This window comes from Spea bombifrons, chromosome 6, assembly GCF_027358695.1.
Source record: "Spea bombifrons isolate aSpeBom1 chromosome 6, aSpeBom1.2.pri, whole genome shotgun sequence".
NCBI lineage: Eukaryota > Metazoa > Chordata > Amphibia > Anura > Pelobatidae > Spea > Spea bombifrons.
The window spans coordinates 31,888,557-31,907,681 of NC_071092.1; the positions used below are offsets into that span (position 1 = coordinate 31,888,557).

At 41.6% G+C, this 19,125-nt stretch overlaps 2 protein-coding genes across 8 annotated transcripts; both read left to right on the forward strand.

Moving 5' to 3' along the window:
- The first annotated feature begins 715 nt into the window (after positions 1–715).
- LOC128500678 (ATP-binding cassette sub-family D member 3-like) lies at positions 716–6,708 on the forward strand. Of its 4 annotated transcripts, XM_053469918.1 has the most exons (8): positions 716–1,020; positions 1,115–1,263; positions 2,109–2,331; positions 3,053–3,122; positions 4,513–4,617; positions 5,298–5,345; positions 6,051–6,083; positions 6,557–6,708. In XM_053469918.1, exons 3-7 carry the CDS (start codon positions 2,213–2,215, stop codon positions 6,057–6,059), a joined length of 351 nt encoding a protein of 116 aa, XP_053325893.1. In that variant the 5' UTR covers positions 716–1,020; positions 1,115–1,263; positions 2,109–2,212; the 3' UTR covers positions 6,060–6,083; positions 6,557–6,708. The 4 variants fall into 4 exon arrangements, 2 of the variants coding, with proteins under 2 accessions (XP_053325893.1, XP_053325892.1); XR_008354943.1 differs by lacking the exon at positions 6,051–6,083 and having other exon boundaries at positions 4,517–4,617; XM_053469917.1 differs by lacking the exon at positions 6,051–6,083.
- A 6,153-nt stretch (positions 6,709–12,861) lies between these two features.
- Positions 12,862–18,883, forward strand: LOC128500671 (ATP-binding cassette sub-family D member 3-like). 4 transcript variants are annotated; one of them, XM_053469911.1, is made up of 8 exons: positions 12,862–13,166; positions 13,261–13,409; positions 14,255–14,477; positions 15,199–15,268; positions 16,657–16,761; positions 17,442–17,489; positions 18,193–18,225; positions 18,732–18,883. In XM_053469911.1, the coding sequence occupies exons 3-7, from the start codon at positions 14,359–14,361 to the stop codon at positions 18,199–18,201; spliced, it is 351 nt and encodes a 116-aa protein (XP_053325886.1). In that variant the 5' UTR covers positions 12,862–13,166; positions 13,261–13,409; positions 14,255–14,358; the 3' UTR covers positions 18,202–18,225; positions 18,732–18,883. The 4 variants fall into 4 exon arrangements, 2 of the variants coding, with proteins under 2 accessions (XP_053325886.1, XP_053325884.1); XR_008354937.1 differs by lacking the exon at positions 18,193–18,225 and having other exon boundaries at positions 16,661–16,761; XM_053469909.1 differs by lacking the exon at positions 18,193–18,225.
- The last annotated feature ends 242 nt before the right edge of the window (positions 18,884–19,125 follow it).

Below are 19,125 nucleotides of genomic sequence, written 5' to 3' on the forward strand. Positions count from 1 at the left end.
TGCAGGAGTCTTTCTGGCATCTTTTCTTTTTTATTTGCTTTTTTCTTCATCTGAAATTTTACTGTTTTGTTGTTTGTTTGTTTTTTGCATGGGTCCTTTCTTGGAGCTTGAACACGAGAAAACATATTTGTCAATTGGCAAAAAAAGGGAGCATCCATCAAATGGTAAGCAATTAATATTTAATCAATCAAAAGACACAGGGGATGGGGAGGAAAAGCCGGCTTTGATGGGCAGTCATGTATTATAGTACCCGCACCACGCCAGAGACAGACGGGGATAAAGGACTGAAGAGCGGAGAGCATTTCTTTTGGTGAACAAAGGTGTGGGCAAAGGGCAAGCGTTGGCTTTATATTGGGTGCTGTCCGACGGTAACGCTTGCCAGCACCGCATAATGAAAATGCCTACCTGTACCCTCCTAGCATTATAATCATTCTAAATAGAGACGGCTCTATGGTGGCCCTGGGTTGTTCCTCTCCCTACACAGATCTCCATTACTATTATTACACATTTTATCCCGTCTACACTTAAGGACAGTCTATTCTGTCCTCAATGTGGATCTGAAACCAAAAATGAACTGCTGCCTACCTCTCAAATCCCTAAAGAGGGAATTAAGGAGTTAACACATATTATATGTGTTTATCCGTAAGTCTCTGCTTCCATTGGAAACTCTGCAGGTTTTTGAATTCCGGACAGCGCTGATTCATATTCAATTTCTTTGTAGTACATGGTGCTAATTAACGCCCAGCAGTAATAGCCGTGTAAGACCTCACGCATGCACCTTACGCTTACGCTGCTCATGGCTTCCTTTTTATTGACTTTCAACTCCGTAATCTGACTCTTTATCTGTTGTTAAAAGTGGTGGCAAGAAACCCAATCCTATTTCAGTTATCTGGCTGTAATCATCGACCTGACCGCTGTCCAGTCCTGTTCTCTGGTGACCTGACACCACTCCTGCGTAATTCGCCTGCTACCCTTGCCGAATGGCCGGACGCGACTCCTGCGAGTTACCTACAGCCATTGGTAAGTGACCTCACTACGGACCAAATGTTTTAAAACCCCTTCTGCTCGGTTAAGATAACTTCTGCGACCCATTCCTGTTATTTGCCTTTTTAAGGGAACATACACGGAACAAGCATAAAGCCACCTTGAAGCTAAAACAAGACCAAGAACTGTCTCAGGACACACGGGCAGCCTCGATGGACTTCGGTGGTTCTGCTGTGCGGAAACGTTGGCGATCTTCCACATTATCTGCTCTTCTGCCATGTATGTATTGATTTTTGTATGATTTATTTTGCTTATTGTAGAATCACTTGTTCCCTTTCCTGTTTATTTTATTTGAACGCACCTCAATACTTATATATCTTAGCTGCTGCCGTATTCTAAATTTCCTTGGTTATAGCCCTTGGAAAGTGCTCTAAGTCCATTCGTGTTCATTGTGTACTACAACCTTTACCATCTTTCCACTGGATCTGAAGAATTAAAAATTCAAAGAATTCTAAATAGAAACTCACACGTGTATCCGCACTCATCATACTACGGTCATTTGACTGCATCTCTCCACAAGCCACCGGACTCCTCCTGTCTTTATTAAGTGGCTATATTTCTAAATAATATTTCATTGCGCTTATTTTTTTGTAAAGTATTGTTCCTGGATGCATGGAATTTATCACGGGAAATGTTGTTAATCAGTGACATGTAATACGAGAAGTCTGGTAGAATACACTGTTTAAATTTACCTTTAAAAACGAGGCTATAAATTGTATAATTATAACCACTTATATTTCAATTAACATTAATACATATGAAAAGCAGGTAACACTGCACAATTCTCCGTAAAACAGGTAAATTCTATAATCTCTTATTTTTGGTGAATTTTACAATTCCAAGCATTTTGCCTATTAAACTCTACATGCAGCATCTAGTGAAAAAAAACCTTTGATGTATGATGCCAGGACACAGGGGATCCATGAGTGACTGTGGGAGGGCTAGAACCATAATTGTGTTATCTCTATGCTGTCAAGCAGTTGCTACAGACCAAAATGTTCACTTATAATCGTGATTGTCTAATTCAATGGAACAAAAGCATGACTCTGTTTTCTGTTTTACAGCTGTCAGTGACAACTACCATCAATCCCAGGCAGACACTAGCTAAATACCATCGAAAACGCACTTCACAGCTGCTACAACTCTTACCAATCACACTATCAAACAAATGCCTGCAGCTGTTGAGGGAAAAAAAAAAAACACCTTGGGGTCCCTGCAGCTTCATAAGCCAGCAAGGTTCAACCATCCTCTCATCGCCATTCAGAATAAAACAGCGAGAAGTTGGAGGTAGGCCCCGCCCCCACGAAATTGCCGTGTCAGGAACGTTCTGCGCATGCGCGGACTTCCGGTTCCACGCATGCGCAGTAGGAGGTGCCCCACTTCCGGTTTCGCCCAGGTCAGTTCTGCGCATGCGCCGATTTCCTGGTTTGCGCATGCGCAGTAGGAGGTGCCCCACTTCCGGTTTCGGCCAGGTCAGTTCTGCGCATGCGCAGACTTCAGGTTTTGCGCATGCGCAGTAGGAGGTGCCCCACTTCCGGTTTCATGCCCCACTTCCGGTATCGTGCTCACTTCCGGTTTCATGCCCCACTTCCGGTTTCGGTCAGGTCTGTTCTGCGCATGCGCGGACTTCCGGTTTTGCGCATGCGCAGTAAGAGGTTGGGCACTTCCGGTTTCTGGCCCATTTCCGGTTTCATGCCCCACTTCCGGTTTCGGGCCCGCTCCGTTCTGCGCATGCGCACTAGGATGACGGTCACTTCCGGTTTCGTGCCCCACTTCCGGTTTGGCGCCATATAGCTGCCATTCCGCTGGTGAGCTCTTGGTTTTGACTGTCACGTAACTGCCTGCTGCCTGTGCTGCATTGGGTTTCTACCACATGGCCTTTATATTAAATCCGTTCTGCATCCATCAAAAGCATAGTATAAGGATATTGCATTTCACTGATTTTCTCAAATATCTGTTGCCTCTGTGGAAAGTGCGCTGTAACATACATACATGTGGTGGTTTGCAGTGCGATCATCAGCCGCAGCAGAAACGATTTTAAGAGAGGCCTCTTCAACTTTATAGCCGCCATGCCTGCCGTAAGCATTCTTGTGTTGCCTTTTTTTCTACTTAATCGAAAGTTTAGACATTGGGGGATATGCTAAGACATGTGTGCTTGGTAGTGGCTATATCACACGACCAGATACTATTTTCAAGAGCCGCTCGCTGCCAGATGCTTTTCTAGTTATTATAGTAAGCTAAAACGTTTGTTTTATGTTTGTTTTCTTCTTTTGCCCTCTGTGGCATGTCATGAGTGAAGATACACGTCTCTTAAATCAGCCTGTCCGTTTATTAACTTTATTTTATCTGTGCCAAGGAGACGCTGAGTTTGTAAGCCCAGGAGCTTAGTGAGAATGTTGCATTTAAGTGTTTATATGTATATATATGTGTGTGTGTATATGTATATATATGTGTGTGTGTGTATATGTATATATATGTGTGTGTGTGTATATGTATATATGTGTGTGTGTGTATATGTATATATATGTGTGTGTGTATATGTATATATATGTGTGTGTGTGTATATGTATATATATGTGTGTGTGTGTATATGTATATATATGTGTGTGTGTGTATATGTATATATATATGTGTGTGTGTGTGTATATGTATGTATATGTGTGTGTGTATATATATGTATGTATGTGTGTGTGTGTATATACACACATATGTATATATATATATATAATATGTGTAGGAGTAGCCATGTTGACCTGAATCATCTCCCCTTAAGTTATTCCTCCTCCCTTTTGGGAAGTACATGTAGGTCATGACATGCTGTCTAAGAGAAAAAAAATAGAGGCCTACAAGGCAGAGATCTGTTCTGCTGGGTTTGCCACCTTTTGCCAGGGTTCTTGACTGGCTCTTATTTTTAAACCCCATATCTCCAAAAACAAGTTTATGCAAAGCAGGATCTATGGGCAATTTTTGTCATGGTTTAATGATGGTAAAAACTGTAGCTGTGTGTGTGTGTGTGTATATTTATATATATATATGTGTGTGTGTGTGGAAACTTTAGCTACAGCTAACATAGTCTTGAACAAGGCTAAATAACTGGACATACAAGATGGATTTCTCATGTCTAGCAGCTACTGTTGTTCTGTAGGATCATGTCTCTGTATATCATCAAGCTGGTAAGTGCTATTGGGGCTCGGGTATGTTTTTGTATGACTAGGACTTCAAGCCACAAACACTGATGAATTACATCAATTCTACAATGAGCCGGTGAACAAAATCTCGGCCAGATTGATAACTACTGGAAGAGTTTGACTGTGGGTATTGTTGCTGTGATCGTGGTGATATAAACAGGTTTTGAGCCTAAGAGACAATTACTTATTTTCTCAGTAATGTTCCATTTAATGTATAAAATATCACAAGGTATAATACGTTCCCCACATAGATTGTTTCCCCCCCCCCCACACGTTTAAGATAGGCAACTTGGACAACAGGATAGCAAATGCACATCAGCTGCTCACGCAAGATGTTGAGAGGTTTTGTAACAGCGTGGTGAACCAGTATTCAAACTTAAGCAAGGTGAGTTTCCTCATGGCTCTTCTAGTTGTGAGTGTTTTGTTACCTTTTTTTTTTGTTTGTGCTGGGTACTTCAAAAATAGGCTATGGTCCTTTATGCTCTTACTGTATTTCTTTCACAAGGAAAATAATTATAAAGTTAATGTAGCTACCATTTATATTACCAGTATATTACTTACACTGTGAGATTTACAGACAGGGGCCTCCTTTACAAATGTATCCATAGCTTTTGTACCCCAATAAAGTTGTCTGTAGACTGCTGTACTTTCATGACTACATTTACATTTTATATAGCACCAACAGATTTGGTAGAGCTGTTACAATAGGGTACCGTAAAAGTAAATACAACTTACAAATGAACATACATTAAATATACTGGTACCGAAGCTGACAATCTATTGGCTACACGTATTATGCCTCCCCTTTTATTATGCTGTTATTTATCAATAAAATTTACATACATGCATACGCTGTTCTTGTGAATAACATGTAATCATTTGCCATTGTGGTCTGGATTTACCCAAGGTGCACTTTGCAGTGTTGAACAAAATACCGTCTTTCCACGTTAACTAGTGGCTTGCTTTCCTATTCTCCTGTATTATACATATTTCCCATTATTGTTGCGGGTATACAGAGTTGTTATATAGTATTGTGAGTTTCATTTGTTATTTTTTTTTCTTCAGCTATTTTTGGATATCGTTCTGTATATTGTCAAGCTGACAAATGCTCAGGTAAGTTTTTGTATGACTAGGGCTTCTTTAACAACACAAGTCACGAATATTGATGAATTACATCAATTGTGCAAAGAGCAGAGGGCCAAAATCCCGGTCAGATTGAACAGTTAGACTGTGGTTATTACTGCTGTGGTCATCGTGATATAACCAGGTCTCCCCCCCCCCCCCCCCACACACACACTCACACTCATGTTATCTGAATTTTTCATAATGTAGAAAATCAGCCAGGACAAATCATTCTTCACATGCTGATATATATTTTTTTTTACTTGCATCCGAGTCAAAAAATTATATTATACGCACATGGATTATTTTTAAGAGTTTAGAAACATAGAAAGTGACGGCAGATAAGAACCAGAAGGCCCATCCAGTCTGCCCAACCTCTGAGTACTCTCCTTTAGTACTTGCCCTTATCCTATATCTAGCTTGGCATTATGCCTATCCCACGCTTGCTTAAATGACTATACTGTATTAACATCTACCACTTCCACTGGGAGGCTATTCCATGCGTCCACTACCCTTTCCGTAAAGTAATATTTTCTGATGTTACCATTAAACCTTTGCCCCTCTAGTTTATGCTTGTGTCCTCTTGTTGCGGTTTTATTTCTCCTTTTAAATAAACTTTCTTCCTTTACTTTGTTGATTCCCTTTAAGTATTGAAATGTTTCAAATCATGTCCCCCCTGCCCCGTCTTTTTTCCAGGCTATATAGGTTAAGATCCTTTAACCTGTCCTGGTAAGGTTTATTTTGTAATCCATAAACCATTTTAAGGAGCCCTTCTCTGAACTTTCTCCAACATATCTATATCCTTCTGGAGATACGGTCTCCAGTACTGTACACAATACTCCAAGTGAGATCTCACCAGTGATCTGTACAACGGCATGAGCACTTCCCTCTTTCTACTGCTAATACCTCTCCTTATACAACCAAGCATTCTGCTAGCATTACCTGCTGCTCTACTGCATTGTCTACCTACCTTTAAATCCTCAGAAATAATTACCCCTAAATCCCTTTCCTCACACGTTGAGGTGTTTTTTTTAATGGTATGTTGATTATTTTTTTATTCTTTCAAGTAACCTTAGTAACTCTTTCTTTCTTTCTTTCTTTCTTTCTTTCTTTCTTTCTTTCTTTCTTTCTTTCTTTCTTTCTTTCTTTCTTTCTTTCTTTCTTTCTTTCTTTCTTTCTTTCTTTCTTTCATGCATATATAGGGACCAGCCAGCATGATGGCTTACCTACTCGTAGCTGACCTTTTCCTTACACACCTTAGAAGGGGGGGGTTTGAGCAAATCGTGTAACATAGAAATGCGCTTGATGAAGGCATGCACTAAGTATGCAATAAATTGAATGTGTGTAAATCCTTCCCCAAAGTCTCTACTCTACTGTGCTTAATGTCATCCTGGCAAATGGTAAACATTCTGGGTAAAGTTTGATCCACAAACTTACTGCATTCGCTGGAACAAATCCGTACGGTTGGATCTAACCAGCGGCCATAGAAAACTTCCTATGCCATGCGATGTAGAGACTCAGACCTTAAACAGTCCTTGGTCTGTTTCCCCCCCCCCAATCGTTGCTAAAACCTTCAAGTAACCTGTGTCACCGTGGATATTTATAAAGCATCCAAGGCAGTTAAAATGTGCAAAAAATGTTTTTCTCCTGAATACTCCACCACTATATTATACCGGGAAGGAAGCGGGTAGCTGTAAACTTGCATAAACTACATGGATGAAATCCTATGAGTAATGCCCTAGTATACACTCCTACCTTCCCACTGTAATAGGATACTTAATCATTATCCCATGGAAATCTGCAATGAAGTATTATACGTTGCAAAATCACAAAGACATTTCACAAGTAGTGATTTCTGAAATACCATAAATTCTCCAATTTATGTGCTGGGGGGGGGATGACTTCTATGACTGATCACTAAAATAGTCTACATAACTGAAATCCAAACATCTGCCACAATTCGTTTAAATTATATGTGGAATATTATGAACTAAAGAAGGTAAACAGACGCATCAATAAATATGACTTCCTAGTCGAGTAGCTACGGATCGGGTTCGATGCAAAGTAAGCACTTTGGGCTTTTCATAATTTGATGTCGGTTTTGTTTTTCCACACAGAGCACTCGGGTCCTCCTTTTCATCTTCAAATGTATTCAAGTTTCTCTGGTCGGAAAGCTAATAGAGAGATTCAGTGCCTCGTCAGAAATAGATATATTTCCAATGAGCTAATTCCCTGGTCAATTGTAACTGTGTTCCCTTTACGTAGATGTATGCTAGCCTCAAATTACTACAAGTGACCATTGTTGGTGACCCATTAATTTTACTCGCATTTCCTTACGTTCCATACTATGCAATGATGCACTTCTTGTAGTTGGAATCTCACTTACACAATATCCGATTCTAATACTTTGTGGGCAACACATTGATGTATTCTCTTCAAATGTTCCCCGTACCTCTCGCTTATTTAAATAAACAGGTTGTTGTGGGTTAATAATGATAAAAACACAAATTGTCTACACCGCTTGGTGGCTTTAAACCTTCCGATATAATACAAACATGAGGGTTGGATGTGAACGGACAAAAAAAAAAAAAAAAAAACACGTCTGGAGAAGCAGACCGCATGGAAACCGGTACCCTCGTCAGAAGAGCTGCTTGCACGCCAGCATCTTAGATCTGGGCCTGTGTTCAAAATCACTGTTACTTAAAACGACTGATTACAGCGGCCGCAATGACGGAAGGAGTGTAAGTAAGACCATTCCGATACCTTATTATACATTTTTTTTAATAACACACCCTTTTTTTTTTTTTTTTTTTACTTCAACTTGATGGCAACTAATACATTACCCATAGAAACTCATACACCTTATTTGTCAAAATACAACCCATGAAGTGGCATGAAAGTGGAGGTATGTATTGGCTACTTGGATACTGTTCTGCTGGCCTAAATCTCTTCTCGCTGGGCTCATCACCCGGGGTGTATTATCACGTCACTGTATCCTGCATCAGTTATCCAAGAAGAGAATGCCAGGGGCAGCTGTATACAGGTCTGCGCTTGGGGAAGCCTTCCCTATCCATCAGGTTAGTGACAATTGACGTGCCAGGACCGTCATGATTTTAAACGGGTGCAGAAAGCGATCTACGTTCGCTTTCTGCACCCAAACGTTGTTGCTGTGATGCCTCGACCTCGAGGCATTCAGCAACGCCACGATCGGCACTAGGGGCCATGTCTGGCCCCTCCCCGGGGCATCAACGTCCGCCATAACAGAAATGTTAAAACGGCCACTGTCACGAAGGGTACAAAAAGTAAAATCAGCCTTTGTCACGAAGGGGTTAAAGACACGAGCGGAGAAAAAAAGGGGATGGGCGAGTAAAAGTCTGCTTGGAGGGAATTAAGTCAGTAGCCTAAGCGGTTCATAGAAAGCTTAAATGTAAGAGAAATGCCAAAAAAAATGTGTTAAAGGGACATTAGCCATCAATGCATGTGATAACTGAGAGGTCTCTCTAACCCCTTCATGCCAAAGCCCGTACATGTACAGGCTCACAATGCATTGTTTTTATTGGGTTTAAGGACAGCCCATTGTCCTTAAGGGGTTAAATGTTTATTGTGACCCCCCCTGCAATAGCAGAATCCCCTTATTTGCATTTCCCCCCTCACCAGCTATTTTCTGTGCATTCTATATCTCCTGTCATGTGATATGCTTACTGCCCCAGCCCCAACTCTGTGAACATTGTGTGCGCGTGTGCAAAGTGCTTCACCTGATTTCACGCAGCTAACCCGTGGAAAGTGATTGGACTGCAGTGGAGGAGAGCAGCTGCCGCTGCCCCCTAAGGTTAAGTACCCTCTTTTTTAAATCTTAATGAATGTGCCACTTTCAATCCAAGTGCCAATTTTTACTAAATGCCACTATCTGGGAGTTCACCAAGGAGGACAACAAGGAAGGACAGAGAAGACCTGGGAGACTCCCTACAATCAATATTCCACTGAACTGTCAAGTGCTGCCTACTGCTTTTTGTGTTTCCCCCCACCTCCATTCCATTCCCATCACCATTTTCCTTCACATACCGTGTTCACAATCCTCTTGTTCCACTTTTCTCTTTCCTCTGTTGTTAGTAAAATCATTATCTCTCTCCAGCCACCTGCAACCCCACACTATGTCTGTATTGCACCATGACTACTTTCTTCTCCCCTTCTCTCATCCCAAGCACTTTTCAACGTCACCTCCTCCCTTTCCCCCACCTCCCCTCACTCCCAGCAATCTCTCCGTTCGCACAGGTCCTATTCCCACCTCCTCTCGCTTTCTCTTCTACTATTTGTTTAGCAGCTGGGGATATTTCCCCAAACCCTGGACCTCCTTAGGTGATCTCTCCCCCATCCTCTCCCAGTCAACATTCCAGAAATCAATAATCTCCCACATACCCTGCCGCTCCTCCTTCCCCCATTTACCCTTGCGCTCTGGAATGCATGCTCTGTCTGTAACAAACAAACAGCCCTACGTGATCACTTTATCTCTAGTTCCTTACACCTTCTCGCTCTAACTGAGACCTGGCTATGCCCTTCTAACACTGCCTCTCCCGTTGCTCTCTCCTATGGTGGCCTACACCTCACTCACACTCCCAGACCTGATGACAGGAAGGGTGGAGGGAGAGGGGGGTAGGCTTCATACTCTCCCCTACATGTACTTTTCAACCTATTCCCTCTGCCCCATCACTCTCTTTCTCTTCATTCGAAGTCCATGCTATCCGACTATTTCATCCCATCTCCATACGCGTTGCTGTTATATACCGCCCCTGGCCCGGCTAACATATTTCTCAATCACTTCTCTCTTCCTCTCCTCTGATATTCCTTCTGTTGTCCTTGGGGATTTCGACATCCCAGTTGACACCTCATTGAGTCCCATGGCTTCAAAATGCCTTTCTATTACCTCCTCTTTTGATCTCCAACAACATATTAACTCCCCTACTCATGAGGATGGTCACACCCTGGACCTTTTTTCTAGCACGTGCTCTCTCTAACCTTTCTAATTCCCCTTTCCCCCTCTCTGACCACCACTTCCTTTCCTGCTCTCTAACCTTGCCTCCTACTCACTCCCTTGCACCCCAACCCCGCCTAACCAGAGACGTCAGCTCTATTAACCTTCAGAACTTCTTCCAAGGCTTTGTTCTAGGACCCCTTCTTTTCTCTCTTTACACTTCCTCCCTTGGCAAACTGATCTCATCCTTTGGCTTTCAAAACCACCCGTATGCTGATGACACCCTGATCTATCTATCTATTATCCCCTGATCTCTCTCCCTCTGTCTTAGCTCGTGTAACTAACTGCCTTGCATCTGTCCCTTCCTGGATATCTGCACATTTTTTGAAACAGAACTTCTCATCTTTCCTCCCTCCAATGCTAAGATTCCCCCATCAATTTCCCTAGTTGCTAATGGTGCCATCATCTCCCCGTCTACTCATGCACGCTGTCTTGGTGTCACCCTTGACTCCGACCTTCTGTTCACCCCCCACATTCAGTCTGTCATCTCCATCTTAAAAACACTGCCTGCACCCGTCCCTTCCTAACACAGCATGCCACTAAGGCTCTTGTCCATGCCCTGATCATCTCCCGTCTTGACTACTGTTATTCTGTCTGTTATAGCTGGTCTCCCTCTTAACCGTCTGACCTCTCTACAATCCACCATGAATGCTGCTGCCAGATTCATCTTCCTTTCCCGTCGCTTTACTAACGTCTCTCCCCTCTGTCAGTCTCTTCACTGGCTGCCTGTGTGATTCAGGATTCATTTCAAATCCTCACTCTTTCTTTCAAAGCCCTTCACAGCATTTCCCCTCCCTACATCTCCTCGCTCATCTCTAAATACACTCTACACCGGTCTCTCCGCTCATCCAACGATCTCCTTCTATCCTCTCCTCTGATTTCTAGCTCTCATGCACGCTTACGAGATTTCTCCAGGGCTGCTCCTATCCTCTTGAATGCCCTCCCCCGGTCTATCCTTCGCCCCACTGCCTTCGGTCCTTCAAAAGATCCCTCAAGGGCCACTTCTTTAAGGACGCTTAAAATATTGCACATTAACACCCCCCATATTCCCTTAGCTCACCCCTCCTCGCAATACTTACACTAGCGGGGCTAGTCTATCCCTTACAATGGCACCTTTTAACTATTGTGTAATACACCCTCTAGATTGTAAGCTCCTTTGAGCAGGGCTCTGCTCACCTGTTGTCTCTGTAAGTCAATGTGTTATGTTACATACTACTTGCTATGTCTTGTCTACCCATTGTACAGCGCTCCGGAATTTGATGGTGCTATATAAAACAGTAAATAATAATAATAGTCTGCATTTGCGTTCGCTTGAACGTTCGGTTTTGTGGTCCTCTGCCAACTACGAAGCTGAAGATAAACCCAAACACGCAAAACTATTTTATACAGCCATAGTTAGCGCAGTTACTGCAGGACTTGGAAGCCAAACGTATCATATTCCTTTTTTTTTTTTTTTTTTTTTTTTTTGCATTTCAGACACAAAGCTATTCTGCTGGCTGAAAAATGGTCTAATCGCTATAAGCAACCACAGCAATAATCAGCTGGATCACTCCATTGGGCTTCATGATAATAAGACTAGAGCTGCAGTTAACCTAATGAAGCTGAGGGTGTTATGTATGTTATAATATAACTGATAAAGCGAAACCAGTTATCAGTTTTCATAATGTTAACCTAACGAAGCCGAGGGTGTTATGTGTAATGTATGTTATAATATAACTAATTAAGCGAAACCAGTTATCAGTTTTCATAATGTTTTCCTCTGATGCAGGAGTCTTTCTGGCATCTTTTCTTTTTTATTTGCTTTTTTCTTCATCTGAAATTTTACTGTTTTGTTGTTTGTTTGTTTTTTGCATGGGTCCTTTCTTGGAGCTTGAACACGAGAAAACATATTTGTCAATTGGCAAAAAAAGGGAGCATCCATCAAATGGTAAGCAATTAATATTTAATCAATCAAAAGACACAGGGGATGGGGAGGAAAAGCCGGCTTTGATGGGCAGTCATGTATTATAGTACCCGCACCACGCCAGAGACAGACGGGGATAAAGGACTGAAGAGCGGAGAGCATTTCTTTTGGTGAACAAAGGTGTGGGCAAAGGGCAAGCGTTGGCTTTATATTGGGTGCTGTCCGACGGTAACGCTTGCCAGCACCGCATAATGAAAATGCCTACCTGTACCCTCCTAGCATTATAATCATTCTAAATAGAGACGGCTCTATGGTGGCCCTGGGTTGTTCCTCTCCCTACACAGATCTCCATTACTATTATTACACATTTTATCCCGTCTACACTTAAGGACAGTCTATTCTGTCCTCAATGTGGATCTGAAACCAAAAATGAACTGCTGCCTACCTCTCAAATCCCTAAAGAGGGAATTAAGGAGTTAACACATATTATATGTGTTTATCCGTAAGTCTCTGCTTCCATTGGAAACTCTGCAGGTTTTTGAATTCCGGACAGCGCTGATTCATATTCAATTTCTTTGTAGTACATGGTGCTAATTAACGCCCAGCAGTAATAGCCGTGTAAGACCTCACGCATGCACCTTACGCTTACGCTGCTCATGGCTTCCTTTTTATTGACTTTCAACTCCGTAATCTGACTCTTTATCTGTTGTTAAAAGTGGTGGCAAGAAACCCAATCCTATTTCAGTTATCTGGCTGTAATCATCGACCTGACCGCTGTCCAGTCCTGTTCTCTGGTGACCTGACACCACTCCTGCGTAATTCGCCTGCTACCCTTGCCGAATGGCCGGACGCGACTCCTGCGAGTTACCTACAGCCATTGGTAAGTGACCTCACTACGGACCAAATGTTTTAAAACCCCTTCTGCTCGGTTAAGATAACTTCTGCGACCCATTCCTGTTATTTGCCTTTTTAAGGGAACATACACGGAACAAGCATAAAGCCACCTTGAAGCTAAAACAAGACCAAGAACTGTCTCAGGACACACGGGCAGCCTCGATGGACTTCGGTGGTTCTGCTGTGCGGAAACGTTGGCGATCTTCCACATTATCTGCTCTTCTGCCATGTATGTATTGATTTTTGTATGATTTATTTTGCTTATTGTAGAATCACTTGTTCCCTTTCCTGTTTATTTTATTTGAACGCACCTCAATACTTATATATCTTAGCTGCTGCCGTATTCTAAATTTCCTTGGTTATAGCCCTTGGAAAGTGCTCTAAGTCCATTCGTGTTCATTGTGTACTACAACCTTTACCATCTTTCCACTGGATCTGAAGAATTAAAAATTCAAAGAATTCTAAATAGAAACTCACACGTGTATCCGCACTCATCATACTACGGTCATTTGACTGCATCTCTCCACAAGCCACCGGACTCCTCCTGTCTTTATTAAGTGGCTATATTTCTAAATAATATTTCATTGCGCTTATTTTTTTGTAAAGTATTGTTCCTGGATGCATGGAATTTATCACGGGAAATGTTGTTAATCAGTGACATGTAATACGAGAAGTCTGGTAGAATACACTGTTTAAATTTACCTTTAAAAACGAGGCTATAAATTGTATAATTATAACCACTTATATTTCAATTAACATTAATACATATGAAAAGCAGGTAACACTGCACAATTCTCCGTAAAACAGGTAAATTCTATAATCTCTTATTTTTGGTGAATTTTACAATTCCAAGCATTTTGCCTATTAAACTCTACATGCAGCATCTAGTGAAAAAAAACCTTTGATGTATGATGCCAGGACACAGGGGATCCATGAGTGACTGTGGGAGGGCTAGAACCATAATTGTGTTATCTCTATGCTGTCAAGCAGTTGCTACAGACCAAAATGTTCACTTATAATCGTGATTGTCTAATTCAATGGAACAAAAGCATGACTCTGTTTTCTGTTTTACAGCTGTCAGTGACAACTACCATCAATCCCAGGCAGACACTAGCTAAATACCATCGAAAACGCACTTCACAGCTGCTACAACTCTTACCAATCACACTATCAAACAAATGCCTGCAGCTGTTGAGGGAAAAAAAAAAAACACCTTGGGGTCCCTGCAGCTTCATAAGCCAGCAAGGTTCAACCATCCTCTCATCGCCATTCAGAATAAAACAGCGAGAAGTTGGAGGTAGGCCCCGCCCCCACGAAATTGCCGTGTCAGGAACGTTCTGCGCATGCGCGGACTTCCGGTTCCACGCATGCGCAGTAGGAGGTGCCCCACTTCCGGTTTCGCCCAGGTCAGTTCTGCGCATGCGCCGATTTCCTGGTTTGCGCATGCGCAGTAGGAGGTGCCCCACTTCCGGTTTCGGCCAGGTCAGTTCTGCGCATGCGCAGACTTCCGGTTTTGCGCATGCGCAGTAGGAGGTGCCCCACTTCCGGTTTCATGCCCCACTTCCGGTATCGTGCTCACTTCCGGTTTCATGCCCCACTTCCGTTTTCGGTCAGGTCTGTTCTGCGCATGCGCGGACTTCCGGTTTTGCGCATGCGCAGTAAGAGGTTGGGCACTTCCGGTTTCGGGCCCATTTCCGGTTTCATGCCCCACTTCCGGTTTCGGGCCCGCTCCGTTCTGCGCATGCGCACTAGGATGACGGTCACTTCCGGTTTCGTGCCCCACTTCCGGTTTGGCGCCATATAGCTGCCATTCCGCTGGTGAGCTCTTGGTTTTGACTGTCACGTAACTGCCTGCTGCCTGTGCTGCATTGGGTTTCTACCACATGGCCTTTATATTAAATCCGTTCTGCATCCATCAAAAGCATAGTATAAGGATATTGCATTTCACTGATTTTCTCAAATATCTGTTGCCTCTGTGGAAAGTGCGCTGTAACATACATACATGTGGTGGTTTGCAGTGCGATCATCAGCCGCAGCAGAAACGATTTTAAGAGAGGCCTCTTCAACTTTATAGCCGCCATGCCTGCCGTAAGCATTCTTGTGTTGCCTTTTTTTCTACTTAATCGAAAGTTTAGACATTGGGGGATATGCTAAGACATGTGTGCTTGGTAGTGGCTATATCACACGACCAGATACTATTTTCAAGAGCCGCTCGCTGCCAGATGCTTTTCTAGTTATTATAGTAAGCTAAAACGTTTGTTTTATGTTTGTTTTCTTCTTTTGCCCTCTGTGGCATGTCATGAGTGAAGATACACGTCTCTTAAATCAGCCTGTCCGTTTATTAACTTTATTTTATCTGTGCCAAGGAGACGCTGAGTTTGTAAGCCCAGGAGCTTAGTGAGAATGTTGCATTTAAGTGTTTATATGTATATATATGTGTGTGTGTATATGTATATATATGTGTGTGTGTGTATATGTATATATATGTGTGTGTGTGTATATGTATATATGTGTGTGTGTGTATATGTATATATATGTGTGTGTGTATATGTATATATATGTGTGTGTGTGTATATGTATATATATGTGTGTGTGTGTATATGTATATATATGTGTGTGTGTGTATATGTATATATATATGTGTGTGTGTGTGTATATGTATGTATATGTGTGTGTGTATATATATGTATGTATGTGTGTGTGTGTATATACACACATATGTATATATATATATAATATGTGTAGGAGTAGCCATGTTGACCTGAATCATCTCCCCTTAAGTTATTCCTCCTCCCTTTTGGGAAGTACATGTAGGTCATGACATGCTGTCTAAGAGAAAAAAAATAGAGGCCTACAAGGCAGAGATCTGTTCTGCTGGGTTTGCCACCTTTTGCCAGGGTTCTTGACTGGCTCTTATTTTTAAACCCCATATCTCCAAAAACAAGTTTATGCAAAGCAGGATCTATGGGCAATTTTTGTCATGGTTTAATGATGGTAAAAACTGTAGCTGTGTGTGTGTGTGTGTATATTTATATATATATATGTGTGTGTGTGTGTGGAAACTTTAGCTACAGCTAACATAGTCTTGAACAAGGCTAAATAACTGGACATACAAGATGGATTTCTCATGTCTAGCAGCTACTGTTGTTCTGTAGGATCATGTCTCTGTATATCATCAAGCTGGTAAGTGCTATTGGGGCTCGGGTATGTTTTTGTATGACTAGGACTTCAAGCCACAAACACTGATGAATTACATCAATTCTACAATGAGCCGGTGAACAAAATCTCGGCCAGATTGATAACTACTGGAAGAGTTTGACTGTGGGTATTGTTGCTGTGATCGTGGTGATATAAACAGGTTTTGAGCCTAAGAGACAATTACTTATTTTCTCAGTAATGTTCCATTTAATGTATAAAATATCACAAGGTATAATACGTTCCCCACATAGATTGTTTCCCCCCCCCCCACGTTTAAGATAGGCAACTTGGACAACAGGATAGCAAATGCACATCAGCTGCTCACGCAAGATGTTGAGAGGTTTTGTAACAGCGTGGTGAACCAGTATTCAAACTTAAGCAAGGTGAGTTTCCTCATGGCTCTTCTAGTTGTGAGTGTTTTGTTACCTTTTTTTTTTGTTTGTGCTGGGTACTTCAAAAATAGGCTATGGTCCTTTATGCTCTTACTGTATTTCTTTCACAAGGAAAATAATTATAAAGTTAATGTAGCTACCATTTATATTACCAGTATATTACTTACACTGTGAGATTTACAGACAGGGGCCTCCTTTACAAATGTATCCATAGCTTTTGTACCCCAATAAAGTTGTCTGTAGACTGCTGTACTTTCATGACTACATTTACATTTTATATAGCACCAACAGATTTGGTAGAGCTGTTACAATAGGGTACCGTAAAAGTAAATACAACTTACAAATGAACATACATTAAATATACTGGTACCGAAGCTGACAATCTATTGGCTACACGTATTATGCCTCCCCTTTTATTATGCTGTTATTTATCAATAAAATTTACATACATGCATACGCTGTTCTTGTGAATAACATGTAATCATTTGCCATTGTGGTCTGGATTTACCCAAGGTGCACTTTGCAGTGTTGAACAAAATACCGTCTTTCCACGTTAACTAGTGGCTTGCTTTCCTATTCTCCTGTATTATACATATTTCCCATTATTGTTGCGGGTATACAGAGTTGTTATATAGTATTGTGAGTTTCATTTGTTATTTTTTTTTCTTCAGCTATTTTTGGATATCGTTCTGTATATTGTCAAGCTGACAAATGCTCAGGTAAGTTTTTGTATGACTAGGGCTTCTTTAACAACACAAGTCACGAATATTGATGAATTACATCAATTGTGCAAAGAGCAGAGGGCCAAAATCCCGGTCAGATTGAACAGTTAGACTGTGGTTATTACTGCTGTGGTCATCGTGATATAACCAGGTCTCCCCCCCCCCCCACACACACACACTCACACTCATGTTATCTGAATTTTTCATAATGTAGAAAATCAGCCAGGACAAATCATTCTTCACATGCTGATACATATATTTTTTTACTTGCATCCGAGTCAAAAAATTATATTATACGCACATGGATTATTTTTAAGAGTTTAGAAACATAGAAAGTGACGGCAGATAAGAACCAGAAGGCCCATCCAGTCTGCCCAACCTCTGAGTACTCTCCTTTAGTACTTGCCCTTATCCTATATCTAGCTTGGCATTATGCCTATCCCACGCTTGCTTAAATGACTATACTGTATTAACATCTACCACTTCCACTGGGAGGCTATTCCATGCGTCCACTACCCTTTCCGTAAAGTAATATTTTCTGATGTTACCATTAAACCTTTGCCCCTCTAGTTTATGCTTGTGTCCTCTTGTTGCGGTTTTATTTCTCCTTTTAAATAAACTTTCTTCCTTTACTTTGTTGATTCCCTTTAAGTATTGAAATGTTTCAAATCATGTCCCCCCTGCCCCGTCTTTTTTCCAGGCTATATAGGTTAAGATCCTTTAACCTGTCCTGGTAAGGTTTATTTTGTAATCCATAAACCATTTTAAGGAGCCCTTCTCTGAACTTTCTCCAACATATCTATATCCTTCTGGAGATACGGTCTCCAGTACTGTACACAATACTCCAAGTGAGATCTCACCAGTGATCTGTACAACGGCATGAGCACTTCCCTCTTTCTACTGCTAATACCTCTCCTTATACAACCAAGCATTCTGCTAGCATTACCTGCTGCTCTACTGCATTGTCTACCTACCTTTAAATCCTCAGAAATAATTACCCCTAAATCCCTTTCCTCACACGTTGAGGTGTTTTTTTTAATGGTATGTTGATTATTTTTTTATTCTTTCAAGTAACCTTAGTAACTCTTTCTTTCTTTCTTTCTTTCTTTCTTTCTTTCTTTCTTTCTTTCTTTCTTTCTTTCTTTCTTTCTTTCTTTCTTTCTTTCTTTCTTTCTTTCTTTCTTTCTTTCTTTCTTTCTTTCTTTCTTTCTTTCTTTCTTTCTTTCCATGCATATATAGGGACCAGCCAGCATGATGGCTTACCTACTCGTAGCTGACCTTTTCCTTACACACCTTAGAAGGGGGGGGTTTGAGCAAATCGTGTAACATAGAAATGCGCTTGATGAAGGCATGCACTAAGTATGCAATAAATTGAATGTGTGTAAATCCTTCCCCAAAGTCTCTACTCTACTGTGCTTAATGTCATCCTGGCAAATGGTAAACATTCTGGGTAAAGTTTGATCCACAAACTTACTGCATTCGCTGGAACAAATCCGTACGGTTGGATCTAACCAGCGGCCATAGAAAACTTCCTATGCCATGCGATGTAGAGACTCAGACCTTAAACAGTCCTTGGTCTGTTTCCCCCCCCAATCGTTGCTAAAACCTTTTCAAGTAACCTGTGTCACCGTGG

Coding starts and splice junctions, on each gene's coding strand:
- LOC128500678 (XM_053469917.1), top strand. CDS start 2,213: ATGCCTGCAGCTGTTGAGGGAAAAAAAAAAAACACCTTGGGGTCCCTG. Junction 3,123..4,512: donor TTATAGCCGCCATGCCTGCC/GTAAGCATTCTT, acceptor CACACGTTTAAG/ATAGGCAACTTGGACAACAG. Junction 5,346..6,556: donor TCAAGCTGACAAATGCTCAG/GTAAGTTTTTGT, acceptor ATGCATATATAG/GGACCAGCCAGCATGATGGC.
- LOC128500671 (XM_053469909.1), top strand. CDS start 14,359: ATGCCTGCAGCTGTTGAGGGAAAAAAAAAAAACACCTTGGGGTCCCTG. Junction 14,478..15,198: donor AAAACAGCGAGAAGTTGGAG/GTAGGCCCCGCC, acceptor GGTGGTTTGCAG/TGCGATCATCAGCCGCAGCA. Junction 17,490..18,731: donor TCAAGCTGACAAATGCTCAG/GTAAGTTTTTGT, acceptor ATGCATATATAG/GGACCAGCCAGCATGATGGC.